Here is a 26,912-nt window from a genome sequence, read left to right on the forward strand (position 1 = left end):
TTTTTAGCATAATCGGATAGACGCCGGTTTCATAACGCGAGTGACCCTGCTGGGTTCGATTCGGACCACGGGAAGCACGTATACTTGGGTTCTTCTCTTTTGTTTCATTTGGCTGTTATTTTAGTTTCTTTTGTTGCGTGTAGTTTGAAATTGACATCGTAAATGTATTCCTCTTTTATTATTTCCTTGCAACCTCCGTAGCTCATGTATCAATTACCTTCCCGTCTCGTAATGAGGCAGCCTGAAAAGGCGAGAATGGCTGTTGCACGCTTAGGGTGCCTAAATTTGTTGTTACGTTCATTTATTTTTTCCGCTTCAGAATTAACCCGTTTGGCTGTAATGCATATCTAATCTCGGTGTTGTAAGCGCTTTTAAAACAGGCATGAAGAGAGAAAAAGGGACGAGTTGAAGAGCTGATAAAGGCATGAACAGCTACCAACTAGCCCAATTGGGCTTGTTGGTGCCAACACAGCCTTTCCTCGTCCCAATTAGCTTCGCATATTATTGTTCCTCGCCGCAGCTAACCACATACCGTGCTGGCCTTTCGAGTGGCCCAATGGTTAGGTTGCCAATGGTTAGGTAAGTAAAGGGCTGGCGTTCGATTTCCAGGACCTTTCCATGCACAGTTTTCTTAAGGCCCGCACTCCTAACACCTATAGTGGGTTCCTTACCTGCTCGCAACTTTCCCTCACACTTCCTGGCATCGCATTTTCATCCGCTCCACTTGACTGATCATGAAAGTCCCCCCTTGTTCATGTACCGCGTGTAGAAGTGAAGCTTCAGCAGCTCCGCAATTATTAGAGGCGCACAGGATAGCGTGTAAGCGTGCTGCAGGAGGCGTTAACAAAAGTTGCCAGCGCGATCCGGAACGCTGAGCAGACGACGCTCCTGTTCGCCGAAAGTGCATTACTAAAGGCGTTGAATAGCAGGATTTATGCTTTGTGACGGAAACGGGATACTCGAGTACATGCACACGTTTAAATCATGGTGTCCATGAACGCGCACGGGAAAGTGGAAAAGGGGTGGCCAACTGAGAAAAGAAAGTCTGAGCTTTCCGCTGCACGTATAAAAGTGTACATGGCACAGATCGCGTCGACCACCCAACCTCACGACTACGCTTGTTCATTTAGGGTACTCAATACCCATTTAAGGACCCATTTCAGTTCGGAGCAAAACACACTGTTTTAAACAACTCTGGGTGCATAGGTCCTCTCTTCAACTAACAATGAAGACGCGAATAGAAAAATTGCTGTGGTTTCGCTTTGGTTAACCCTAGTTCGTAGCGAACGTTTCACTGCCCTGCCTAAGCCCATTGTAGAGATGTGGTTTTTGCAATTATATAAAGACACGTTTGCAATAAATACACTGTTTATTCATCATCTTCTTCGCCTCACGGCATAGTTTAATCCCCGCCGGTGTACCAGCGACAACAGCTGGATGTTCGTCTCCCTCCATCGCACACGGCTCTGCGCCGCACATGGCCTCGTGGCCTTCCTTCTCGACTCGCGCTTATCGCTTCGGCGGCGGCCTCCTCGCCTCCCTCTGACAGGTGGCGAGATGGGTCACGCGCACGGCCCCGTTCTCTCATCGCCTGTCTCTCCCTGCAACCTATGTCTCCCCGCCATCCGGCTGCTGCTCCATGCCGGGCGCTTATGAAAGGGGGTGTGGTTTGATCTCTAGCTCTCAAGGGCAAAACTGGTCACCTCGCGAAGACTGCCCGAGGTAGCGTAGTGCAGCTTTCGCTACAAAAACCCAACATTAATGCCGCTGGTTAGTGTACACGGACGTATAAAAAACTGAAGAAACTCATCAGTGCCCGGTAACGGCATTGAAAACAACTCTTGTCGATTGTTTCTAATTTGTAGCAATGAATTCACTGATAAAACTAAACCTTGTAAATTGATTACACTTATTCATTTTTTGCAAAAGTTATTCTACAGTTATAATAGGAATGGACATGCTTTCTTACCTCCATTGACTGTTATCTGAAAGGAGAGAAAGTTGAACGCTTTTTATTAAGTTCAACATGGCTTCGACCTTCCTTAACAAGAGCACAAGTCAAGCAGCACTATTCTCATAAATTCTGATCAATGCGAACATTTATTAGGCAAATTTGTCCGCAGTTAAACTGCGGATTTAGCACAGAACATAGTTGCTGCTTGATTTGGCCATGCCACTTAGTATGCCTTAGGCCGTATGAATTGCGCCCTTTGAGAGTGTAATATTGCAAATTGTTTCTAAACCCAATCTTTAAGCCTCCCATGGATGTCGGCTGTAGGTCACTGAAAACGCGTGGCCCTAAAGACAGTTTTCTCTTACAATGATGATGATCTTGGGTGAAGTGAAGAATATCAGTCGTTTTCTGTGGTAGGAGTCGAACTTCGGCCATTCATGAAGTGTGGTCAGGGGTTTGTTCTTGGGAACCACTGACGGATAGGGTGTTGTCCTCTCTGTACTTCAGCAAACTTAGATACTCTCTGTCGGAAATACCGTCCGTCGGATTCGCGTCAGCAACGTGTGCAGCGGACGTGGTAAGTTTGGATTTGGGGAGTGGTGCATGGACGTCCAGAGTTCGACTGTTATTGCACACTTACATCAAACTACGACGGCGATTTTATGCGAGAGAAAGCCATGAATTCCCCGTATCAGTGAAGCAGCAGGGAAATCACAGTGCCATAAACAGTAAATAAATAGGGTACGCTTGATTCTGGGTTGTTTTTTTTTTTGTGTGTGTTTGGTGGTACACTTGATTTTGGCAAGTTTTGCGTTCCCCCACTGCTTCCGTTAAGACAGAGGGGTAATTGATTCTTGAAACATCAAATTTAAAACGTGAAAGGCACTGGTACAACAGTAAAAGCATCTGCAAGATCGCGCTTCTTTTTTTCTCTTGTGTGGCTGTGTGCCCTTTATTTATGCTTTATAAAGCGCTCACAAGAGACTCCCCTGTGCTCCCTGTTGTCCCCTAGCTTTTTTAGGCTTTCAGCGATTTAGGACTTGCAAAATGTATTCTAAATGCCGACGTTATAGCAGAGAAAGATGTCTTCCCATATTTAGGGGAAGCAGAATTTGCAGCTGTAAAGTGAGGGTGAAATAAAATAAATATCACGCTTTTAGCACTCAAGATGAAATGAACACTGTGTCTAAAATGTGCAGGGTACCAATAGCGAGAGCTCATAAATAAACACGGATGCCTTCATAACGCTAACAGTTACGTACATAGATTATTTCTCATTAAAAATATTTTCAGCTGAGATGCCACAAATAAGGAGTGTCATCAGGCGAAATGACTTAACGCACGCTTCGGGGCGAAAGACACCACGGCAAACAATATAGTGCTCATAGCAGTTTGAAAATTTCTTTACAGATCCGCTTCAACCGGTTTAAAACAGATGTACTATCAGCCAGAGGCCGGGCAATGATTAAGACAAAGCCATGGGTCCCGGGCTTGGCAACCAGGGTGCAATAAACAGGATGCCGCAGGCGAAGACTCTGTACTAGCGATCGTAATTGGAAACACGACGTACATTTGGTCCTTAACACTCGAAGTTTAAAATCGTAGCTATAGAAAATGGCGAATATTATCTGATAATAATTTTCGAGAATTTGAGAATAAACATTTAAAGGGGACCTTCCCCTGCGAAAGTCATCCATTTCACAAAATCTGGAAATAAAACCTGAGATCGAGCAATCATGGAGCCAAGCATGTAAGTTTGCCTCCATTTTGTCTTTTTCTGATGAATCACTGGCGAGGGCTTGCTGAATGTCTGCATATTTTGGTTGTCCTTCAATCGAGGAGTCTCAAAATATTTTCATAAACTGACTGAATTCACCACTTTAGGGTAATTGATTTAACGAATTTGATTCCTGCGAAAATGAGGAAACTACAGTAGAAAATATGAGCACACTACAGTAGGGCTGTACCATCAAGATCCTCTTGGTGTTGCTTCTTAGGGGTAGAAAAATCCACAAATTTGCCATGTTTTATTGTTGCTTTTATGCTTCGGAATAACCATCGTAGTTATGCTGAAAATCCTGCAGTCATATGTCCGACGCATCACGTGGTTAACCGCGCATCCCATCGTCCCTAAGAAGTGCTTTTGATCGCGCAGGTAATATCAATAACGCGGCCATACAAACTAGAAAGGCGGTTTATCCGACGAAGTTACCACAGCGCTGATCAGACCTGCCAAAATGAAGAATCCCACCAGGGTATACCAGGTTGCACCACAAAGGTTATACCATCTTATACCAGGCCGCCACATGTCTGCACCACAGAACTATCCAGCTGCGGCACGGAGCCTATTTCAGCACTTTCGTCTCAAACACTAGCACACAATTAGCTCCCCCGAGAGGGCGCTGCAAACTTGGCGCAGCTACTGACCTTAAATTACTCCCTATAATTTTCCCCGAATGTATGTGCACATTTGTATCACAACCATGGTTTACTTAACATTCTACACGTATCACGCGTGGTCTTGCCAGCACAAACCACCAACCCCATTACTCCCCCCCCCCCCCCTCAAACACATGAGCAGTGGCAGAACACAGTCTATCTTGTAGTCGGAATACCGGTGGGAACATGTAAGAAGAGAGCGCAATACTGCACCCACCTGAGGTGCCGCTTATCACAAAAAAGCTGTTTTTTTTCGATAATTGTTTTTCACCACCAACATCTCCTTGCCATCCACACAAAAGAGAGGTACAGTATCAATACAGAGACATAAATTTATGTACAGTGAAAAGTTTTGACCAATTCGAAACCTCCAGGAGGGCAGCGTGCCATAATTGAAGTGCTTTAAGAGACGTACGCCTCTTTCGATGGTCGGGCATTCCGCCATTTATGTTCTCGCATATGCGAAATGCAGTTTTCATAGCTCGGTGTCGCCAACGAAGTAGTTTGGCCCCCCTGTTGTGCAGGTGTATTTGCACATTTCCTACACTTACCTCGCTGCGCAACGCGAATCGCTCATGAATCATTACTACACGAAGCTGTACTTTGTCACTGGACTATAAAAAATTTCTACAACCTATGCCTTGGTATTGTTTTGTTTACGCTTTGTTACCAGCGCGTAGCCACACTCGTTTGTTATCAATTGTTTAAGCGGAGTGACTTTTCTTCTGTCGAATTACGAATCTCACATTATTATTATAGCAAAACTTTGTCACTTTGTCAGTGACCTGACTATTCTATGTTGATTTCAAATTATCTTTATCTAATCTCATGGTTCTGAGAAGGAGCGCATTACAAGAGAAATCTATGAAAAGAAACGGCGTAAGATTTCCTTTCGCGTTGTTCTACTGTGTACATCACTTTGTTGACCGCTACTTCGAGGCTTGTGCTTTGTTATAGCTCATTGTGGCGAATAAGCTGACTCCTGCAAAGGTTGTTTTATTATATTGACTTAGAGAACCTTGCATTATTTTTTGCTGCATAACATTATAGTGCCCTTCTCCGAGGGGTGTCCCTTCAACGTCACAGCCAACGCTACAATCCCAAGTGACTGGAACGCATCGTTCTCTCCGTAACATAAACGTTTCCAGTGATTTTGTGTGTCGCAGGAATGAATATTAACGAAACCAAGTCACTAACTGCTTCGCAGGGCAAAGGATATGTATTCGAGCTGTTATGATTCCTCACTGAGAAACAGGAGGCCGGTTGTTCATCGCTAGAACATCACCAACATCCAATATAATTTTGTAAGTTTCGTTCTGAGCGGGTTTACGTGCACTCACCCTTTGGAATGATTTGATTACTGGTTTCTGATTTGATTGCTGATCTATTCGCTAAAATATTTTGAGGGTGGGATTTTTATTTAAAGAGCTTATCAGCGTTTAACCGAGGAATTGAATTGTTTGCCAAAAAGTGATTGCGCAAATTTTAAAATACAAATAGGAGGTAAAGTGGAACTAGTACCGCTGCCCAAGAGTCACTATCGGAGTTTATACGAAGTAGATGAAAGGCTCTAAACTCCTAGCATACGCCAAAGTCGAATGCATAATCCAATTGTTTTTTTAGCTTAACGTTAAGCACGACCAGTTTACATAGACAGGGAGAGGCGAGACACAGTACAAGTACAGATATTGCCATTTGTTCCATTTCGCTCAATCTTCCATCTTAAGGAACATGTCAGAATGCTTGGTTTAGTTTTTTCGAGTTCCAACTTGCCGTCAAAGATTTACTTTGAAACTTATTTTACGTTTTAATACTGTGAAACTTCAGAAGCTGCCGCCAATTACAGGTAGAATCAAATGAAGAAATGGAAAACAAATGAGAACAATGCAGGCCACAAATTTCGCCCTTAATTAGAAGCACGTGATACTACTCCGGGGAGGAGAATGGGGTCACGCAAAAAATCGGTGCAATAGAGGCCAATAGAACCCAGCCCCAAACACTTGGTGCAGCTCCGTTACACCAGGAAGTAGGAATGTAAAAATAATTGCTCCAAATGTGAAACAAAAAGGAGCAACAAGGACGTACGGAGGGAAATTTGGCAGCGTTGGTGTGGTTCGGCGGCGCCCGGCGATAGGCTGGAAACAAGGGTGGAGGCATGCAGCAAAATAATTTGTCAAACATTCCAAATTTTCAACACAGTTTTCAACTGTGTCCAACACAGTTTTGAGTAATCCTGCAGGTTTCTGTTGAAACACTGTATTGTGACCCTGGTGTTGTGCTAGTGCTCCCTCATCTCTGTAGACCATGAGACCACCGTGCTGTCTTAGCACTAGAGACCTGGAGTTGCTGGGAATCAAAACCAGCGCTGGTCATCTGGTTCTTCAAGAGCTTCGGGAGAGATAGGGTAGTGTATAAAGGTTTAAAGGTGGAGTTATGGCCACACTCGAGAATCATGTGTGCTAGGGCACTGCTCACATTGGACTGGGTAAAGTGTTCAAACATCCGATGTAGCCAAGTTGGAGGAGGAAAGGTGTTTGTGGGGATTCTCCTGGTTATTACGTCTTGTCTTTGATTAAGCTGTGGGTCTGGATGTGATAAATGTTGTCTTGAAAACGCGGTAAGGTTGGGTTACACCTTTAAATGAGAGCAGCGTAACAAAACCCGGTTTTTCGTAAAGGGTACGCCGTACCGCCTTACCACCTATGTGCGAATATCATAGTGTTTCTTGCATATAATAACAATTTATCATCCTTTGGCGCTGTAGATTTTTATCACAAGAATTTCGACGTGTGTAAAGTAACACCACCGATATTGAAAGACATGTTTATTTCGAAAGTGTTGGTCTACAACTTCGTCTTTCGGTCTGCCCAAGTGCATGAAATGTACATGAAATAATTTAGCGGCAACTTTGAATGCTAACTGCCGCTAAAGTAGCGTGATGCCTGCTTCCTCCACACGCCCCCACTTAACGTGTGTTAGTGCTTAGAATAGATAACACAACACGCGAACCTATTGAAGCTCACTGCATCGCCACGCTTTTGGAGATGCCGACTGGTCGGAATATACCCTGGCACATACATGCCAACAGTTCCCTTCTCTTGACACTAGACCCTTCATCCCACAATAGGCTCGTCCACGAATATCTCCATATTTAGCCGATCCTGCAAAACATGCTCCCAAATTGCCATCACGGACGTCGCCTATAGCCTGCGGTGCGCAAAAAACTTTCACGACCCTTCCTCTGAGCCCGCATTCTCCGTAGACAGTGCCCTACCCCGCCCATCTTATTGTCGCTCTCATTGCTCGAAAAACTGCTCCAACATCCCATCAAGTCTGTGGTACAATCGGCAGAACCTCTTTTGTAACTGCAAAGGAAGCGGTCATCACCTTTGCCTGTACGCTGTTACCTAATTCCTTCCTATCATTTTATCCGACTCCAAACCTGCCATGAGAATTTATATAAGGGGTCATTTTCTCTTGCTGCGCTCATAGTTCTTCACAATCACCTTGCCTCGCAGATTCCACCTTGTGATTATGCGGTGAGGTGCCATGCACGATGTGTATAGCGGTCGTTCTACCCGTTGGATACCTATCCCACGTAGTAACGCAAGTCAGGCATCGCTATTATTAATATGCTTCGTTTTTTGAGTTACTGGTTTGGCAGGACGACAGGAATATCCATGTTGTGGGGCAATTTGGGGCGTGGAGCTCTCGATTTATATTAGGTTTTACAGTGTTGGAACTGCAGGTATTTCAGGTACAACTGGCGCGCTAGTCACAGTCTCTGAATGCTCATTTTTATCCAGACCTTTAACCGCCTCGCAAAATGTGTGTGTGTACTGATCTTGCTGCAAAACGAAAACAACTGCCTGTTTGTACGTCCATCGCACATGCAATGCTTTTTCTTTCTGAAATAATGTAAACCAAGGGAAATCCACCCAATCTTTTCCTAACAAAACGAAGTCGTCCTGGCTCGCTGAACTTAGCAAACAGAATTGTGGGGGAAGAACGGTACAGGAGAGGCCGGGGTCACGGCTGTTGACAACGTCCATAACTGATTTATTGCACGATGATGTTAACAGTGATGGTTCATACCCCGACGGGGAACTCCTATAGCCGGCTATTTTACCCTTTATTTTGACTTCCTAGCCCCGCCCTCAGCCAAGGGTCCCCATGGCTGGCCATGGCAACCCGCCTACTACCGACCAGGCATTGTCAGGTCACGTCAGGTCCAGGACACCACACTTGGAATAAGCCGCACCTTTCCCAAGTACCAAGCTGGACAACTGCACGCTGTGCCTTGGTTACGTCAGGTTATTGGCGGGGCCATTTTGAGGCAGCTAAACTCAGCGACCGAGCTCAGGGAAGGCCCCCTCACCGTCTCAGTCCGACTCCCTAGAGGGAATCGACGAGCTCTAATGCAAGCACGCAGACTAGCTGAACGAGACGATCGGTGAGCTCCGCAAAGGGGAAGAGTTTGAAGGTGAAGAGCTTTGCGATGCCTTGAAGTGACGGGAACCGACATGCGGTGTCGTCAGTCGGCTGCGCTCGAGCTTGAATGATCGACATCCGCCTGTCGAGAAACCTGTTATCAACAACATTTCTGCCCGTCCAGGCGAATATAAATCACCAGCAAAAGCAATAGACGTCCGGCGGACTATAAATTACCAGCAAGAAGATTACATGACAGAAGAGGCGCACAGGACGATCGCTAGAACCTGTCGATCGTCCTGTCCGCCTCTTTCTTCATCCGCGAATGGTTTTTGCTGGTAATATGTATTGAAGTCAACGCCAACTAGCCCAACATGCATTCGGTCGTGATGCATCCAGATAACTCCTCCCACTTCAGCCCTCAAACAGCAATACCGCGCATTTTCCTGCCGTAGTAGATCACGGCGACTCAACATTCTCTGGTTGTCCCCGGGCTTCAGAACCAAGAACCACTTTTCTTTGGACGTATTTCTTTAAACAACTGAGCGTTTTTTTAAGTGATAATTTCTTTGAACAAAACAGCAGTGACTAACACCACTTTTCCCACCATTTTGAGACTGCCGTCGTATTCATTTGCGATAAATGCAAAAAAATCACGTGAAAGTTCCTTGTAGGGCGCTATGTCGGGCGAGAGGAAGGAGCCTCAGGCAGGACGACTGTTCATCGCAAGGCAAAACCAGATTCTATTTTGTGAGCACCGGCGAAACCCCCGTGTCCTCGTGCGCCCGCGCGGCCACGCAGCCTGTGACCATGTCGATCGGGCTGCTGCGCGAGGAGCAGCGCTCGAACAAACGATGTCGCTGGAGCTGGTCCTACAGCCTCAATACCCAACTTTGTCACATAATGTTCAGGATCGGATGACACACTACGGCTTTCTTAAAATGAGGGGCTGGACTGCTCTCCCAAACAAAAAACACATAAGCGACAAGTGGTGTGCCCGTATCGACCTTATATGTGTTCTTTTACATTCCACGTATCCTTCTCAGTTGAGGTATGTAGGCTTTGTCTAACTTAAAGGTGGGACTAATCCTCATGATGGGAGGAGGTACGACGCCACTAAGGAGCGGTGTCACTCTCTTTAATGCGTTGCTCTCCGATTTGTCCATCCTTCTCAGGTAAGCAAGCTCCAATACGAAGGCTTTGCTTCAGGATATGTGTAGGGAGTCCTATCCTCACAAGCAAAGGAGAAAGCTGCACTAAGAACCAGTTAGACCGTCACAGCTTTTTACAATTGTCCTTGCCATTTCTTGTTATTCGTGTCACTTGAGTCTTGTTAGAGAGGGTATTTTTTCACCTGGACATCACATCGCAACACTAACGAACAGAATACAGCTGTCTTGAGTGCGCTTCTCCTCTGAATTGATCTTACGTTTAGGAAGCATTTCAAGAGTAAAACATGCCATGGGAAAAAGACTCGCCTGCACGAGTGCTAAACCGAGGTGGCCCCTCACTATGCGGTGTAAGATGGCAACACCAGCACTTTCAGCTTCGGTAAGAAATACTAGATGTTGTCGGAAATGTACGCGCACAAACATTTCTTATGATGAATACACCCTCCCCACTCACCGCATCCACCTGCACCACTGCGTCTAGGGATTTTGCGGCTGGCATTTGTACATAAAGACACGTAAGTTATTTTTCTAAACAAACTCCCCGCCTTCAGCTGTGAATATGACATGCCGCATTTATTATACAGTAATGTTTATAGCGACGTGACACCGCCCATGAGAATGAGTAATTGTTATTTCATATTATACTTATTAAACACAAATATTTTACCACTATGTGACAAAATTTAACTTTGTGGCAGAATCTTTCGCTAATATTTCTCGTGATGTTTTCACTATTGTATTCTCCCTGTTTGAAACTTCTGGAGTATTAGACCTCAGCCGCCTCAGCTCTTTCATGGCGCACCGGTTTCGTGCTTTTTTTTTCAAATAAGTGAAATCCTGTCAAATGTTTTAAAAATACCAGAAGCGGATAAAAAGTTTTCTTCTAAGTTACCTTGCATTAGCTCGTTTCAGGTTCACACTAATTTTCCGACCCTATGGTGGCGTTTTGAATGCTTTATACAGAAGTAAAACCATGTCCGTAAACCGCTAATAATTAAAATATGTCACAATATTCTTTTAATATACAGGGGCAAATTTTACACTGAATTCAAAATATATGTTCATGCTCGGTATAATAATCGTCACAAGACGTATGTAGTGACCATTATTATATTGTATACAAACTAAATTTGTATGCCATGCAACAGTTATCTCTAGGTATATCTTGTCTACGGATGGGCCAATGCATCCATCCTCAAATGCATAATATTGAATATTTATTTTGAAGAGACATTAGTTGAATTCAAATTTCAAAGAAGTACAACCTATTTATCATCAATGAAATATATCATTGTTGCTTCCGCATTTTACCTATTTCACTGCACCTTAAAGGCAAGCATTTCTCAAGCAATGCCAAGAACTCAATTTTAACTTAACATACGAAGGCCTACTATTTATTTGCAAAGGATCTTACAAAGTGATGTTTACCATTTCGCTCCATGTTCAAGTGCCAGTCACGTCGCAAGAAGTTACTTTGTAGGAGATGTATATTTTGTCCTTGTTCCCTGAGTGCGTTTATTTGTGCAAACCCAACAAGAATGACAGAAGCCCTTGGCTAGTGAATACCGTATTCCACGTGCCAAAGAGTAATTAAAAAGAACACGGCACCCCGTGCTGCACAAAACATATTCGCAGAGAGTTGTCTGCATAAATCATATACTCACCAGTACCAAAGCCACCACCAGGAATGTCCTCAGTTCAATCATTTCCGGAGTAGCTAAAATAAAAAAAATATTCATGAGGTATTTATTGATAATTTTGTGACGGTGCCTTCATGGAATGAAGTAAACTTGACTGTAATTTTGTTTGAGGTGATCCTAACATTTGTGTTCCCCATTTTTTAACGTATATTTGCTTCAGCATCCCTTCAACAGCCTGCCTAAGGGCGTCGATGTAGGACCCACAATAGGTTTTAAGATTTGTCCCATCTGCACCAACTTTGTGCGTAATAATATCACTCATTGCGTCTAATCAATTTTAAGAGTATTTCATTTTGGGACCTGTTTTCGCACCATCTATGGTGACGTCATGAAGTCATACTTGTATTTGTACTGTCTCTAATAAGAGTTACCTACCATTAGTTCCGGAAAAAAAAACTAAAAAAATCGACGATGCATTTATGTGGTATCGACCTGTCTCTACTTTTCTGCTTTAGGCACGCTTATGTGAAAAATAAGGAAACCGTTCTCTGATCCTTATTCTCCACGTCATCATTTTCTTTATTTAGATCCTGCAACAAGACTTTAAGTATACCCCCCTTTGACTAGCTCATGGAATATTCCAATTCAATGACAGGTCTAGTTCGAATCGTGCACTTAGGTGGAGAGGCTGGCAACAGGGGTTCTCTGACGGTGGGTCTCACTCGGCAACAGTGGCTCACTCAGTCTTCGTCGTTGTCATCTTCGTCATCTTCGAGTTGTCGGCGACCCATAAAATATAGCACTTATTCCTTGCTGGGAGGTTCTGCAAACTAAGAGTCGCCATTTCCGACATCCTCGCAAACGTGTGGTACATACGTTATTTCGGCTATTGCTCCGCTAAACCTGCATTCCCGCCACATTTACCGCACCCCTATCGAAGGAGCATTGGCCCGATCCACGCACTGGTATGGAGAAAAGCACTTCCGGTATACCCGTAGATACTTAGAACCCGCAAACTTTTAAAGTAAGGGTGCATGTACAGTACATGGACGACATCTGGGAGGAGGTTACTACGGCTTCAAGAAAGAAGTTGACTGCCAACTACTTCGTCGTGGGTAACCTGATACAACACTCTATAAGGTCCAAACAGCCCCCTAGAGAGCTTTTCACACAGTCTTCCTCTATGGACGGTGTCCTTGCCATGACTCTCTCACCACTTCTGAAAACAGCCGCAGTGGGGCGGAGGATGTTGCGGTCCGTGTCGTAGGATTGCTGCAGCTTTGTTTGTATGAGTGCCAGTTGCCGTTCAAATTCAGGCCGTTCGGTAAACGCATGCCGTGGCACCTTCTTTTTGCTGGTGTCGTATGGCAGCAGTGCTTAAAATATTGTGGTCACGTGTCGGTCATACCACCCGCCGCGGTGGCTCAGTGGCTAAGGCGTTGCGCTGCTGAGCACGAGGTCGCGGGTTCGATTCCCGGCCGCGGCGGCCGCTTTTCTGATGGAGGCGAAAAGCAAAAACGCCCGTGTGCACGAGATTTCGGCGCACGTTAAATATCCCCAGGTGGTCAAAATTAATCCGGAGCCCTCCACTACGGCGCGCCTCATCGCCTGCGTTGCGTCGGCGCGTTAAACCCCTCAATCAATCAATCAATCAACGTGTCGGTCATACCACGGCGTCATACGGCTCATCTTCCGTACAAAAGAATGACACGCTAAACGTACGCGTAACCTTTCAACAGAAATGGAATACAGGTTTTGCGCTTTTGGCGTTCTAGGCTAAGGTAACCCATCAGGTCCGCCTAAAGGGTGGTTCAAAAATGTTTACGTTAATTAACGCCAAAGGGTGGCTTACATCATTGTTAGCGACTGTTTCTAGCTTACTGACTTTAAAAATACCATGCTCTTTATATGTCACCAGCGTTGCTTGCATTTACACCATTGACTATTTCCTCGTATAAATGCGTCACTAAACAACTGTTGCGTGATGAAAAATGTGTTGGTTCAAAAGAGAACTAAGTCCCTTGGGAAGGGTAGTGGCGCCTCGTTTATAAACTTCGTCTTTCAGCTTTGGCTAGGCCGATGAAAACGATGAAGAAGAATACCACCCCCCCCCCCCCCCTATTAACTCTACCAATCACATATACCCCGGTACAATTCTTCTCAATCCAGTAGTTTTACCATTGCACCTTCCGAAAGTTTTACATCGCGACAACACTACGAATAAACTTTTATCCTCTTAGTTTTACCTTCAACTTGTGTAATCAGATGACTACATTTACAGGCTGTACCACTGTACCCGTAGAGCTGTTCTAGGGCGAGGCACACCCGACTTGTTTTCGCGCGTCAGAAGCACTCCGGAAAATCAAGAAAGTTGGCCGTCATTACGCAAACTCCACCAGCTACGTTACTATATGGGTAATCACCGGCGCGGTCGGCGAGATACGGCACTATCGTCAGCCCGCGGCCGCCATTGTCCAACATTACGGGTGAAACGGTGGTCTTGAATGTGCGCAGGAAAAGTTAGATCTACTTCTGAAGAACAAATAATACGCACAAATTTTGTGCGATTCACTACGAATATCCCGCACATTCAAGAATCAGACTTTCCATAAATACCCCGTCACAATCCCCGAATTCTATCTTCAACAAAATGAAGGTAGATATCACGCACTCCAACGACTCGCGCACATCAGAAATGCAATATTCCGCATTATGAGACGTATTTAAAACCGGCGCCATAGGTTAAAAGTAAAATACACCACCCGTTAAGTACAAGCAATTGTCCTCGCCGGGTAACTTAAATCGTATCCTACATCACAATCGACACACGATGACGAAAGCAACTAAAATACCTCGTGCAGCAAACCGAACAGAAAGCAATCTAAACAAAATTTTATAGAGTATTAGAGAAGTACTTACTCAATCCCGCTGTGCTTGGTGAAAGGCTTCTGGCTTTAGAACCAGAAAGTGCAGCTGAAATTATATATGTTCTACTCAGAGAAGCATTTACATAGGCTTAAAATATAAAATCACCAAAATAAACTTTTTTTGGCATGAGAGTGTGAAAATATTTAGTATCTATAAATATTTATACGTCTTTTGTGTCACTATAAAAATACAATTCGAAAAGTAGTGTACTTACTGAAAACGTACCCAAAATGTATGCATCCCAGCTGCGTTCAGTCCGAACTCTGACGTCAACATGAATAGCCTCATCGACTCAAGCTACGCAGCAAAGAAATGTTAGTGAACTGTAATATCTACAGTGAAGAAGGCAAGATTCTTGCTGTACTGCCACGATGTTTCTTAATCAGTAGCGGACAAACACCTTTTCAAACTGTTACTAAGAATGTTCTGCCAATTTCGTGCGTACAAGATAAACCGTTACTACAGTAAGGCCCGCTTATATCAAACACGGATATATCGAATTATTGCTTATATTGAACCATTGCACCATCCTGATAAAAAGTGCACGCATATTAAAGTTTTTATATCAAACGCGTATTCGCTCACAATGGATATATCGAACTCTCCTGCGCCGGAATTTTTCGCTTTCCTTAGGCATGCGGCAGGCTTCCCCGCAATACTTCGGCGCGCAGCGGAGGCGCGGGTGTTGCTTGCGATTCCCGTGCGAGCTGGAGCGCGCCTAAACCGGACGTGGAAGAGTGGACCAGCTCCACGCATGCATGCCGTTAGCGCCGAAAGCGCCACGTTGGGCGCTGCCGGCTGCGGTGTCACCGATCTTCAAGTCCGCGCCACTCGCTGCGCGCACTTGCTCGGTAAGCTTGGTTCGCCGTTATTCGCTTGTATCCATGCTTGTCTCCGCTCTGTCGAAGACGCCGAAGACTCCGTACCGCTTCCTATCCCGAGCGAAGCCGTCACTGCCGTGGCCCTGCTACGGCGATACTGCAGTGCCATTGTGGACAGCGGTGAAGTGCTTGTCGACTGCGTAGATACCATGGAGCAAGCAGTCACCAGCAACGCGTTGCGCTCCGAGAAGCAGGCTACACTCACGTATTTCTTCCGCCCCAATAAAGGATTGTTTTCTTTCCGAGAAAGTGTCGTATCAATAGTGAACTCCTCGGTTGTAAGAGCTCAGCGTTAGCTCGTGACTCCGTCGGCAGGATTGCTCTCATGTAAGTTTTTTTTGCTTCATTTTCTATATCCAGTTTTTGCTATATCGAACTATTTTACAATCTTCGCGCTGTTCGATATAATCGGGCTTTACTGTTGCAGTACCGTTAACTCTTTTGGGGAATCGCATGCATCCTTGAGGATACCTGTGTATCAATGTGTATTGTTGTTCTTCTCTTTATCTCTTTAATCCTCACTTCAACTTCTCCTTAGTTAATCGTGGTACCTCGCGAGCAAAGTTGCTTTGGGTAATGTGCCCGGCCAGACATAGTTGGCTGTAACGCCGCGGTGAATCAGTCTGCTGCTTTCTATCTCTCATGAAAATTCGTAATGTGACCATCTTCACCCCTGAAAATACACCTCTGAAAGCATTGCTTTTCCAGTGGCCACCCTAGTTTCACTTAGGTCCTCTCCTGTTTTTAACTCTTTTTAGTCTCCGAATTCTTGTTGGTTGGAGTGGGATTAAACTTTCTTGCATTGTTAAGTTGTGAAAAACTTTATTGCGTAAATTTTTTCCTGTATTTTGGACACCTCGTCCAGAGACCCGGTCCAGTCAGAGGCTTTCCAAATGCTTACACAATCACACTCTTGGTCTTCAGCCTCGAGCGGCTGTTCGGCGCTCACGCAAGGCGTCAGCTGGAGAGATATGCTATAGCGTAACATGGTGCTATCACAGGATTGGGCTAATTAACATAAATTTGCTACTTTCAACACTGGAACACTTTAGAGCCAGGCCGGTTTAGCAGATCTTTTAGAAGAGGTGTCTGAAATTTAAGATATTAGAAATTAGAGGCCAAAAAAGCGAAGGAGATATAATGCTCACTTCCGGGCATTGTCTATGTTACGACAACCATCCTGAAAGAAATAAACTTTTGGTGTTATACTTCCTAAACAATGAGAACGCAGTAGATGGCAGAAGAGTTTTTGGGTAATCACGACAGCACTAGTTTATAGTCATTAGGCCAAACAGCAAGCACACATTGCTACGGCAAACGTCTGTGCAATGACGTCCAACTATTGATGTGCACGTATTTACATTGTTGTGGGTACGTTGATGTGGCTTTGAATAAATCGCACACAAACATCCGTCATTTTTGTTTTACGTTATTATGGGTGTCGGGCTTCAATGCGATGATAGATAAAAGCCAATGCCTCAGCGTCGAATTGAAAACTTGAAATAAGGTCGCGAAAAAGTGAGGAAATATACTGGTCGGTTTTGGGAAGGAATATTCTAATAATAATGAATAAATTGTTTTGTTAAAATAGGAAATGGACGCGGGGTAAGCCAAATTGTGGAAAGTAACCTACAATAGATTTCTTTTAAACGGATAACTAAAGTATTTTACGTGATCCTGGGTGCATGGCAAGGCCACGTTAAGCGCTTACACTGTAGTTAGAAAGCCAGGTTTCGCAGGCTCTGTGAATGGAGAGAGTGTAAGTGTTAAATTTGAAGAATCGTAGCTTGCGCTCCATTTAAAACATGAGCGCGAAATTGAGACAGCTTCTTTTAATTAAATTTGCAGTCTCTATCAGCGCTAATACGCATTAGCTGGAGAAGAGGGAGAGAGACCAAAAACAACCCTAGTAAATGATCGCAAAAATCAAAGGGTTTCATTGAAAGCGCTTAAAGTGACGATACCAAGCGTGCCAAAACTAATCTATCTCGTCCAGTTGCCCAACTCTATTAACAAAAGCAAGGCTGCAGGCATTCGTTAACATCGCAAAAATTATCTTGCCAGAAACCGGAGTGAACCTATTCATTGGCAGTAGCTATATATATGCCGACAGGGACAAAAATGCGATATAACAAAGAGCATTCGTTAGATAGGGTAAATCGCGAAGACATATTATGCGTAGTTGTCCCTTTGAACCAAGGAAACAGCTTGAACATAGCTGACGTCAGGGGACAGGCTCCCGTTGTAATGGCAAATGAGGCGACAATAGCACTCACGGGTTTTAAAAAGAGAAAGCTGCAGGTCGTCCAATCTATTGTACCAATAAATACCGTCTATTATACTGCAATAAATACGGTGTGAGAAAAACGCTAGTGCAGTTTCATTTCATTTCATTTATTAATTCCTTAAGGGACCGAAGGCATTTCATAAGAGCGACAAATACTTATAAAGAATACAATGAATAAATATAAGATAAATACAACTGAGAATCAAGAACATAACACTCACTAACATGCATAAGTAACCACATCTAACAAAGAAAAAAGAAAAAAGAAATAAAGCGCAAATAAGAGACAAGTAAATATCACTACACAGGGTCAGTTAGAAGACTAAAACATACAAGCAAGACCGATTACACAGGTTCAAACTAGTAAAGCGCATGAAGAGGCATTGATGTCCATAGTTGTGATAATTGTCGTCCAATTTCTTTTCAAAAAGATGAGCGTATATAATTGGGTAGCTAATACCAACGGGTTATTGCATCTGGGAGAAATGAACTTGAGAAAGCTGATTTTCGTCCGGGTATGTGTGCTTCTGAGTGGGTGTGATCTAGGCGCGCTGACGTGCGGTGGGATCGTTTTAATAGTTCGTGCCTTGATTTCGATGATACTCGGTGGCTCAGTGGCTAAGGCGTTGTTCTGCTGAGCACGAGGCCGCGGGTTTGATTCCCGGCCGCGGCGGCTGCTAGGCGACAAGCCAAAATGCCCGTGTGTACAAGATTTCGGCGCACGTTAAAGATCCCCAGATGGTCAAAATTAATCCGGAGACCTCCCTACATCCTACAACCCTACAATCAATCAATCAATCAATCAATCAATCAATCAATCAATCAATCAATCAATCAATCAATCAATCAATCGATCGATCAATCAATCGATCAATCAATCAATCAATCAATCGATTTCCGATGATACTACGCCCCATAAAGAAGGCACAAACGGGCGATATGACGGCGCGATACAAGTGGCGGAAGGGAAATGTACAGTTTCAAAGCAGTGGCGGTGGTACCTGAGGAGTATTGGGAGGTGATAAAGTGAGTTACACGATTTTGTATGGAACGAATGTTAGTCGCACGAATGTTAGAAAAGCGTTTTTTATGGATATTATTTATTTATTTCTATGGGCGCGGATTTCAGATTTCGTCGGAGATATCCAAGCGTCCTGGATACTTCTGAACAGATTGCGTCGGTGCGTAATATCCATGATAATAATGGTGTTACGTGAACGCCTAAGAATTCATACGATGTGACAGGGCTTATGGAAACAGCATTAATATTTTGAGTGTGGTGGATGATGGTGCGTTTACAAGAGAATGAGATTAGTTTGCATTTCGATAAGTTAAGAGGAGTAAGCAATTTATTGCACCTAATGCGATGCTGTTAAGGTCATCTTGTATGGTGCTGTTATCGTCGGAGCTTTTAATGGCAGGGGTTTAGAAACAAACGTCGGCAAAAGTCTTAGTTTACTTTTACTGCGAAGCAGATGTGTCTAACCCCCGAAGTTTTCATTCCAGTGAAACCGATTTACTCAGTGCCGCTCCGGCACTCTTCCTCGCTACTGCTGACCCCTTTTCACAACTGTTATTCTCATCGCCACTACCGGTGCCTCTTTCACATGTTCCAAAATCCGGCCCCGCAAGGAATAGAACCTGGAGTGAATACAGAAACAGTGCGAGAGCACCTTGACTTGCCGATTGAGCTACGAGCCAACGCGGAGACAGGGGGAGACAAACGGTACACTCACTCAGCACATCTGCCGGTTTTCCCCCTGCGTTCTCGCTAAATTCCATGTGATAGCACCACGCGGCTTGTCGCGCCGCTGTGCGCTCCGCCGACGGCATGTGCAGTGGCCGTGTGCGCGCCTTTCGCATGCGCTAGGTGTTACAACAATTAAAGGAACCTCACACCAACGCATGGCATCTCCTTTCTCCGTATCTGCCGCCGATCTCGTCGCCTCCATCGCCTGCGGCAGAAATGGAGGTGAATTGAGATCGTCTAACACCGGGTTTGAGCTCCTTTTAACTAAAAAAAAGTTTCCACTCTTGGGCTCCACCAACAAAACTCAAACAAACCAGCGTTCATGATTATGCATTCAATTATCGTGTGAAAAGAATATCTTTTTGAAGTAACAAACGGAGTGGTTAATTCTGGTGCACTTGTCCCCGGTTTCATTCTCTTTAGAGCCACGTGTTTGAATCCAAGTGACGTCGCATGGGTAATCATTGTGGGGGTCGCTTACAGCTTCCCTTTCCAACCAGTTTTACAGGTTGGATTGGCGCGCATGTTTCTACTCCGTAGGTGGTTTATAAAGTTAGTAAACCATGGTTTATTAGAATTAGATTTACAAGTAGACTAAGAAAAAATTTAATTTTTAAGATTATCGGTAATTTTTCTGCGATTCCTAGTTAGTATGAGCCGTGCGTGTTCCGTAGGCTTTACAGACGTGAGAATAAAATCTCTTAAGGTCGTTCTTAATGGCGTCGTCATTACCACGCATGTAGTCAGTGATCAGTTTGGTGTATTTGCCTTCTCGCAAACGGGAGGGCTATGGAAATGTCGAGCAGACTGTGGTCACTAATGCCGGGCAAAACGTTTCCACATGTAATGTCATCAGGGCAGGTGGTTAGTAACAGGACGAGTGTGTTGTTGCTCTGTGTTGGGCATGATATATTTTGGTTAAGGTTTTCAATGATTTCAATGTTGATACAGGTTTCAATGTTTCAAGAATAATAATGCAAGAATAATGCAAGAATAATGAATTGGTTGGCTTCATGAGTAGTGGTTCTGTTCGGGGTCGAGAGCAGGGTCCAGCTTACATCAGGTAAGTTGAAATGGCCAAATAACAGAACGGGACTGTCAGGATGTTCTATCCTAATTTCAGGTAAGCCACGTATGAGTGAAGCAAAAAAGTATCGGTGGCTGTCGGGTGGCTGGTAGCAGAAGCTGCAAAAGGCTTTCACCGCGGGATTTTGTGTGAAGATGGCCAAAAATTCAACGTTGTCATCCTGGAAAGCGAGCGATGATCACAGTGTAGTTTTGACAGCGATGAAGACAGCACCGCCTCTGCGACCAATACAATCCGGACGATACACATTGAAGTTTTGGTCACAAGGGATGACCTCGTTGTCACTGATGTCACTGTGTAGCCAAGTTTTGGCCGATACTACGAGATCGGCTTCAGTGTCTTCAGGAGAACTGTTAAGTTCGATGCGCTTTGGGATTACACTTCCAATGTTTGTGAACATGACGTTAAGCTGTGAGAATGATAACGGTCGCTGTTGAGATAGAAAACGGGTGGAACAATCTGGTCTACGTCATTCCGTGCCGTTTTTAGTGTCATGAGATGTTTCGGCATATTCTGCAGAGCTAATTGAAATCTTTGCGCATTGGCTAATGCGCGAAAAGTTCTATGGTGGAAGGGTATATATGTAGTATTTATTGCCAACAAGCGGCTTGCCTAATCTTAACTTGAACGCGCATTTTTTTAGGTTTTATGCAATGGGCAGGGATTGGCGTGTGGCCTATGCGAAGTATTCTCTAGTCGCGTAATCAGTATTCTTTAGTTTTGGCTCACATTATTATATGCTCTTTTTGGTTTTGAATTTAGAAAACTTCATGAATGATAGGCCACTTTTTGTTGAGAGAGGGAGTTCCGACACGATGAGCCCTTTCAATGTTACAAGAATTAAGTTGGAAGTTTAGCTTTGTTTGGCAGAAGGCCACAAGTTTTTCCTCCGATTTCTCCCATGATTTTTTATCTCGGTCGTCTAGTCCTAGGAACAGGAAGTTATTTTTTAGGAGGCGGTTGCTTAACTCGGTGATTTCAGTTTTTAGCGTGGGTACTTTCTGAATGAACTGGTCGTCAGTGGTCGTTTCGGCATTCGTGTTCCGGTTGCTTAGTTGGTATTCGATCGCTAGCAGTCACTTCGATTGTTTAGAGGAGGGAACTGGTTGGATTGAATTTCATGGGTTTGCTTGCGCTTCTCCATCTCCGCGCGTAGGGTGGCTTGCCCAGCTACTAGCTTTTGGATAGCGCTGAAGATAGGGTCAGGGAGAGGTTTCGATGGTGAAGGATTACGTTCCACGTCGCCAGAGAGCAATAAGAGCAAGTTCGACAATAGAATATGAGCACCTGCATCGGAGTTCAAACGCACAACAGCCACACAATTCAGAGTACTGGGCCCAGACACCGCAAAAAGGAAACGGTTACTGCTACGTTAGTCTTTATAAAAGCAGAGATAACTAACCTGTACTGTCAGCAGAAGCTTGTACATTTGTGCCGTCGTGGCTTCGAGTGGTGTCGAGCCCAAGCAGCCGGTGTTGTCGCGTGGGTTTTATGCGATTTTCGTGGTCCCGAGATCGATCACGTCGATGATGTGGGCTGTTGCCAGGCAAAATGCCTGGTTCGGCCCTGAACGGATTTATGGTGAAGGTGTGACGGTACGGTGACGCCCAGGGCATCCTGAATAGTGTCGAAGATGCAGGGAGGGGTCTGGACACATGCGGTGTATCCAGGGAGGGAGGGGCGGCTGTAGGTAGCCATGATGTGATTGCCTAGAATGTAAGCATAAGCTTGTACATTGTGCTTTCGGCCGCGTCGAGCCGAATTCTTGCAATACCTAAAACGTAAAAACAGGCTTACCTAGCTTTAACACACAATAGATGGGATGTCTGGGAGCTTTGAAATAACAGGCCTCAGCCTCTGCTTTTCTAAGTGATTTCCGATACCATAATAGACACCTCGAACATTCATCAGCCAAGTGAACAGTCTGCTATTAAAGAAGTTTTCTGAAATGCAAATTTTATGCTGGTCATTAGACTGTAATGAAAATCTGTGGGCAATACAAAAATCTGTTACATGCGTAAATTTGTGTGTCGCTTATGGATTGTGATTCAGTTCCCCCTCTGCAGTGACTGAAGCGTTACGGGATCATGGTGTAGCGAGCCGTGAATTGCATAAAACCAAGCCCTTTCCTAAGAAAACTGAGACGTTTTCTGTAGCAAAAGGTGTCAGGCAATGGGATGTAGCTACTTCAATTTTATTTGCGGCCTCTCGAAAAAGGGTGTCAGAGAGCCTAATGAAGTAAAAACAAGAAAGGAAGTAAATTACGAACATTTCAGCCCACTCAACTTTCTGGAGGACATCGTCTTCTCCCGTGAGATAGGATATAAAACACAAACTGTCATTGCTCTAATTGGTCTGGTCACGGTAATTGTTCTGATATAAACAAAAATCAAAAATAAGCCTAAGAAAACCGTGGCGCTACCTGCCTTCCTAAGCAGTCTAAAATACTGAGGTATAAGCTAAACCTGTCACTACAAAGACTCTATTCAAGCCTATGGTGACGCACGGAGCGGAAATCAGAAGCGTTGCTAAGTACCTAAAAGAAGCTTTGTTTTGTCCAACAAGCCATGGACAGACCAATGCTGGTGGCGACGATATATAGACGACATACACCGTGGGTAAAGAATCAAAACAGGCCGAAGACAATGTTCGCAGATAAGGGTGTTGGGAAACCGATTAAAAAAATGGTCAACCCTGCGTTTAACGCAATGCCAACCAAGGGATGGCAAACAAATCAGGAGAAAAATGATTCAATGGAGAGGTGAATTGGAAAAAATATATTCCCAAACAATTGACACGAAAAAAGACAGAGGATATCTATGTGTGCCTTGCTTTAGATAAATTGATAAAGGTGTGCAGCGGTGGGGTGTCGCTGAGTTTGTGTAACTGGACGCATTTATGGGTATAAATTCCACTTAGCACACATACTTCTTATCTTTAATCCGTGTACAACCTAGCGTTTGCTTGGGGCCATTTTTTATAATAGCCGCAACATTAGTCCCGGTATAAGTTTTTGGGGTAAGCCGAGGGGGTAATCGCGCAAATATGGCCACTTCTAACAACCATAACTGCGACGTCATGTGCCAGCACCGGCTCGTGAAGAACAAACTCGTTGCAGAAGCGCGGCACGTGCGAACCATGCATTTTTTTTCATTTTTGTCCATTTAGCGACATTAATGGTGAGCGCGCAAGCACGCCTCTACCTTTCACACTCCTGTCCGTCACTGCTCACAATTCCTGCAGCTTGAGGCAAGCTGTGCCCTTTTCCTGTTGGCGGGGAGAACCTGCTTCCATGGACGTTTGTTGAGCAGGGCAGATTGTTGACGTATGGAGCCGACTACAAATACCTGAATGTGTATAACAATACCGTCACAATAAGAAACGGCACGGAAGCCATTTATATCCCTTGAGAGGGCCTTCGTTATGCAGCGGACACAAATAAGCTCGTTGAGAAGACGAATAGGATTATGACAATTTTACTTACATGCCGTATTCATTGAGATGTTCATTTATTTTACGAGACACGCCAGCAGTTTTTCTTCGGCTGTCTTCTCGCACAGCTACGGCTCACTTGCAATTACGTGACAAAATAAGCGGTTAGTCAACTACATTCGCCTTCTTTGGTTAAACTTACCAGTATGATGCGTGAATGCGCCCATTGCTTGTCATGTATAAAGATTCTTCAAAATACGTTATGCCGAAGACAAGTGGCCTGCTGAAAGTGTACTTAGGCAAACGACACCCGAGGTAAGCTGATCACGTTTTATTGCCTGCCACAGATTAGAATTGAGAGCGGAGTGATTTTTATAAATGCACGTATTTTGCCTCCACTTGTTTGCAAACTTTAGAACTCTCCTTAAAAAAAGTCAAATGTAGTTGTTTTTTTTTTCACCACGCGTTTTCACGGTTGAAGTCTTGTTAGGGATCTTCTAGATGTCCGCCTGCAAAATTTATTGGTCACCTCATCCTGTCAAACTATAAAAGAGAGCCTTTCAAGAATGTTAACAATATAACGCCAGCTTACCCGCAAGAGCTTTGTCTTACTGTAAATTCAATTACGATGACCTCGAATTAAAGAGATTTTTAGAAAGGGCAGAGAGATAGAAGGTAACTTTATTTGTGCCCAAAATGTAGTGAGGAAGGAGGTGGGGGGGGGAGCCTTCACCCGTCCTTTCTCCTTAAATGGTGCTCACGCGCCCCTAAGCCCTGGCGGCATCTTGGGCCATTCGGAATATGTTTAGCTGAGCCTGCGGGTCGACCAGAAAAGACTAGAAATTTCATTTGTGAAAAATGGGTTGGATATTGATAATATCAGCCGCACTAAAAATTGGAGCGCTGTGGCATTTATAACATCGTGCTAGTGTGCGCATGGGTGTGCAAAATTGTTCGTTGGGGTAAGCGGGCTACTGAATCGGTTTCGAGGTTATTGATTTCTGGGATGAAGCAGCTATTTGTGTTGGGAAGCGGAAAGACAGTTTCATGGTGATTCGTCCTTGGATAAGTGTTCCTCAGTATTAAGAAATATCCGTCTGCTATATACCAAAAAAATTCTGAATCTACCAGCCGTACCACTGACGTCGCAGTCAACTTGTTTTTCACATGAACACAACATTGTAAGATTATTTTTCAGTTGATCTACTGTCTTGTTGACAGGATATCCACGAACACTCCTTACTCGGACATTATTGTAAAGGACCTTCGGTGCGGTGTACTAGTTGTTTTGTGAACTTCCATGATCTTCACTTCCTTTTCCTTTGTGGCACATTACGTAAATCCTGTGCTCTGTCGACCCGTGTAGTAGCTAACTACAGCGGGTCCTAGCTGTAACCTGTGTTTAATAAATTCTCTTTATGACTCCTTACCAGCCGCCGAATTTTGTCAACGCACATCATTTTCCTCCAAACGAGAGAACTACCCACAAGTGTGACTTAAAGGCCAAGCGGAACCATGTTTTCGGTCGCCTAAATACACTTTTTTCTGGTAGTATTACGTTACAAGGTGCTAAGAGCAAAATTTTGGGGTCCGAGTATGCGTCGCTACATTTCAAACCAAAACCAAGAATTGCTCTTTTCCAAACAGAAACTGGATGAAAGAGCGACCATTACTGCCTGCCGGAAGTGACGTTATACTCAGGAATCAACTCGGCGTGGCCTGCAGACTCTCCCGTGGCCGGCAGACACTCACTGCACAAAGACGGCGCGCATTCGAGGTGCTTATAGTAGTGCGTTTTTTCTAAAGCTTAAAAGATGCGCGAAAAGTGGTTGGGAAGTCGATGAAACCATAATTGCTTCACTGTAAGCGGTTGAGACGTGGCTATACTCGGATACAACTCAAGAAAAATGCGGCTTTTTCGCATCGAAGGACCCCTTCTAGCCAATGGTGTCACCGTATCAACGTGACGTCATTATAGACCACCTACGCCGTGTTCACGGAAGAAATCGCAGAGCATGTTCTTCCGCGCTAACAGACTTCTACCAAAATGGCCACCTCCGCTGTTCGCGTCAATCCCTCGACGTCGTCCGGCTCTGAGAATGATTTTTAGTGCCGTTCAGTGCCGTTGTTTGTGACGTTTAGTGCCGTTTAGTGCCGTTGTTTGCGTGTTGTGTGCGTGTTCTTAACATGCTCGGTAACGACAATCGCTATGGTGTTTTTTCTTCTGCTTTGTGAGCGACCGGCGTTGCCGGGAAATAGCCGCCGCTGCAGGTACTGGATTCTGAGTACGCTGTGTGATACAAAGCGGTGGTCGTTACCCTGTGCGGGCGTTTCTTATTGAGCGTGAAGTGCTTCTAGCTCTACCGTTTAGTCCCTCCTCTGTCTCTGCTACCCACTTTATCACACCAGTGACTGCGACAGGGCTTGATCACTCCTTGTTTATTTCTCGTAGATTACGCCTTTCGTAAATATTACTGTTGTGCATAGCGCACGACGTTAAAGCCATGGTGAGTTATGCACGGGGCCACTATATTATCTCTATGCACGGGGAAAACCGGACACAGCGTGACGCCGCGCGCTGCATTTTATTAGAGCATATGTCGAGTCGTGTGCCCCATGTCCATACCGGGCGCAAGCGTATTCGCCCAAATTGTGATCAAGTCGCAAAAAAAAAAAAGTCGCCAAATACAAGAAGCTGAATTATCGCGTTTTTTTAACGTGAATGCGAACGAGCTGTAGCTTAGCTGCGTGATGCGAATTAATATGCAGCCTTTTCTATTTTGATTCTCGGTTACGCTGAGATTCCATCGTTAAATGTGTTATTTGCAGCTGGTACGTGTAAGTCGCCTGTTTTTTCTTGGAGCGCTTTATTTGTTGTTTTGGACAAAAACCTTTGTGAATTAAATACGAA

General features: G+C 44.5%; 1 protein-coding gene across 3 annotated transcripts in view; it reads right to left on the reverse strand.

Moving 5' to 3' along the window:
- Positions 1-14,586, reverse strand: part of LOC144158919 (uncharacterized) — an 89,203-nt gene extending 74,617 nt beyond the window's left edge. For all 3 annotated transcript variants that reach the window (XM_077690108.1, XM_077690107.1, XM_077690110.1), the window contains exons 1-3: positions 14,556-14,586; positions 11,661-11,713; positions 1,970-1,985 (exon numbers count right to left, since the gene is read on the reverse strand). In XM_077690108.1, the coding sequence (XP_077546234.1) occupies positions 1,970-1,985; positions 11,661-11,702 (58 nt within the window). In that variant the 5' untranslated portion in view covers positions 11,703-11,713; positions 14,556-14,586. The remainder of the gene's footprint in view (positions 1-1,969; positions 1,986-11,660; positions 11,714-14,555) is intronic.
- Between the last annotated feature and the right edge of the window lie 12,326 nt (positions 14,587-26,912).

The sequence above is a fragment of the Haemaphysalis longicornis genome, unplaced genomic scaffold (assembly GCF_048455015.1).
Source record: "Haemaphysalis longicornis isolate Haplotype H1 unplaced genomic scaffold, Haemaphysalis longicornis Haplotype H1 scaffold_10, whole genome shotgun sequence".
Lineage (NCBI taxonomy): Eukaryota > Metazoa > Arthropoda > Arachnida > Ixodida > Ixodidae > Haemaphysalis > Haemaphysalis longicornis.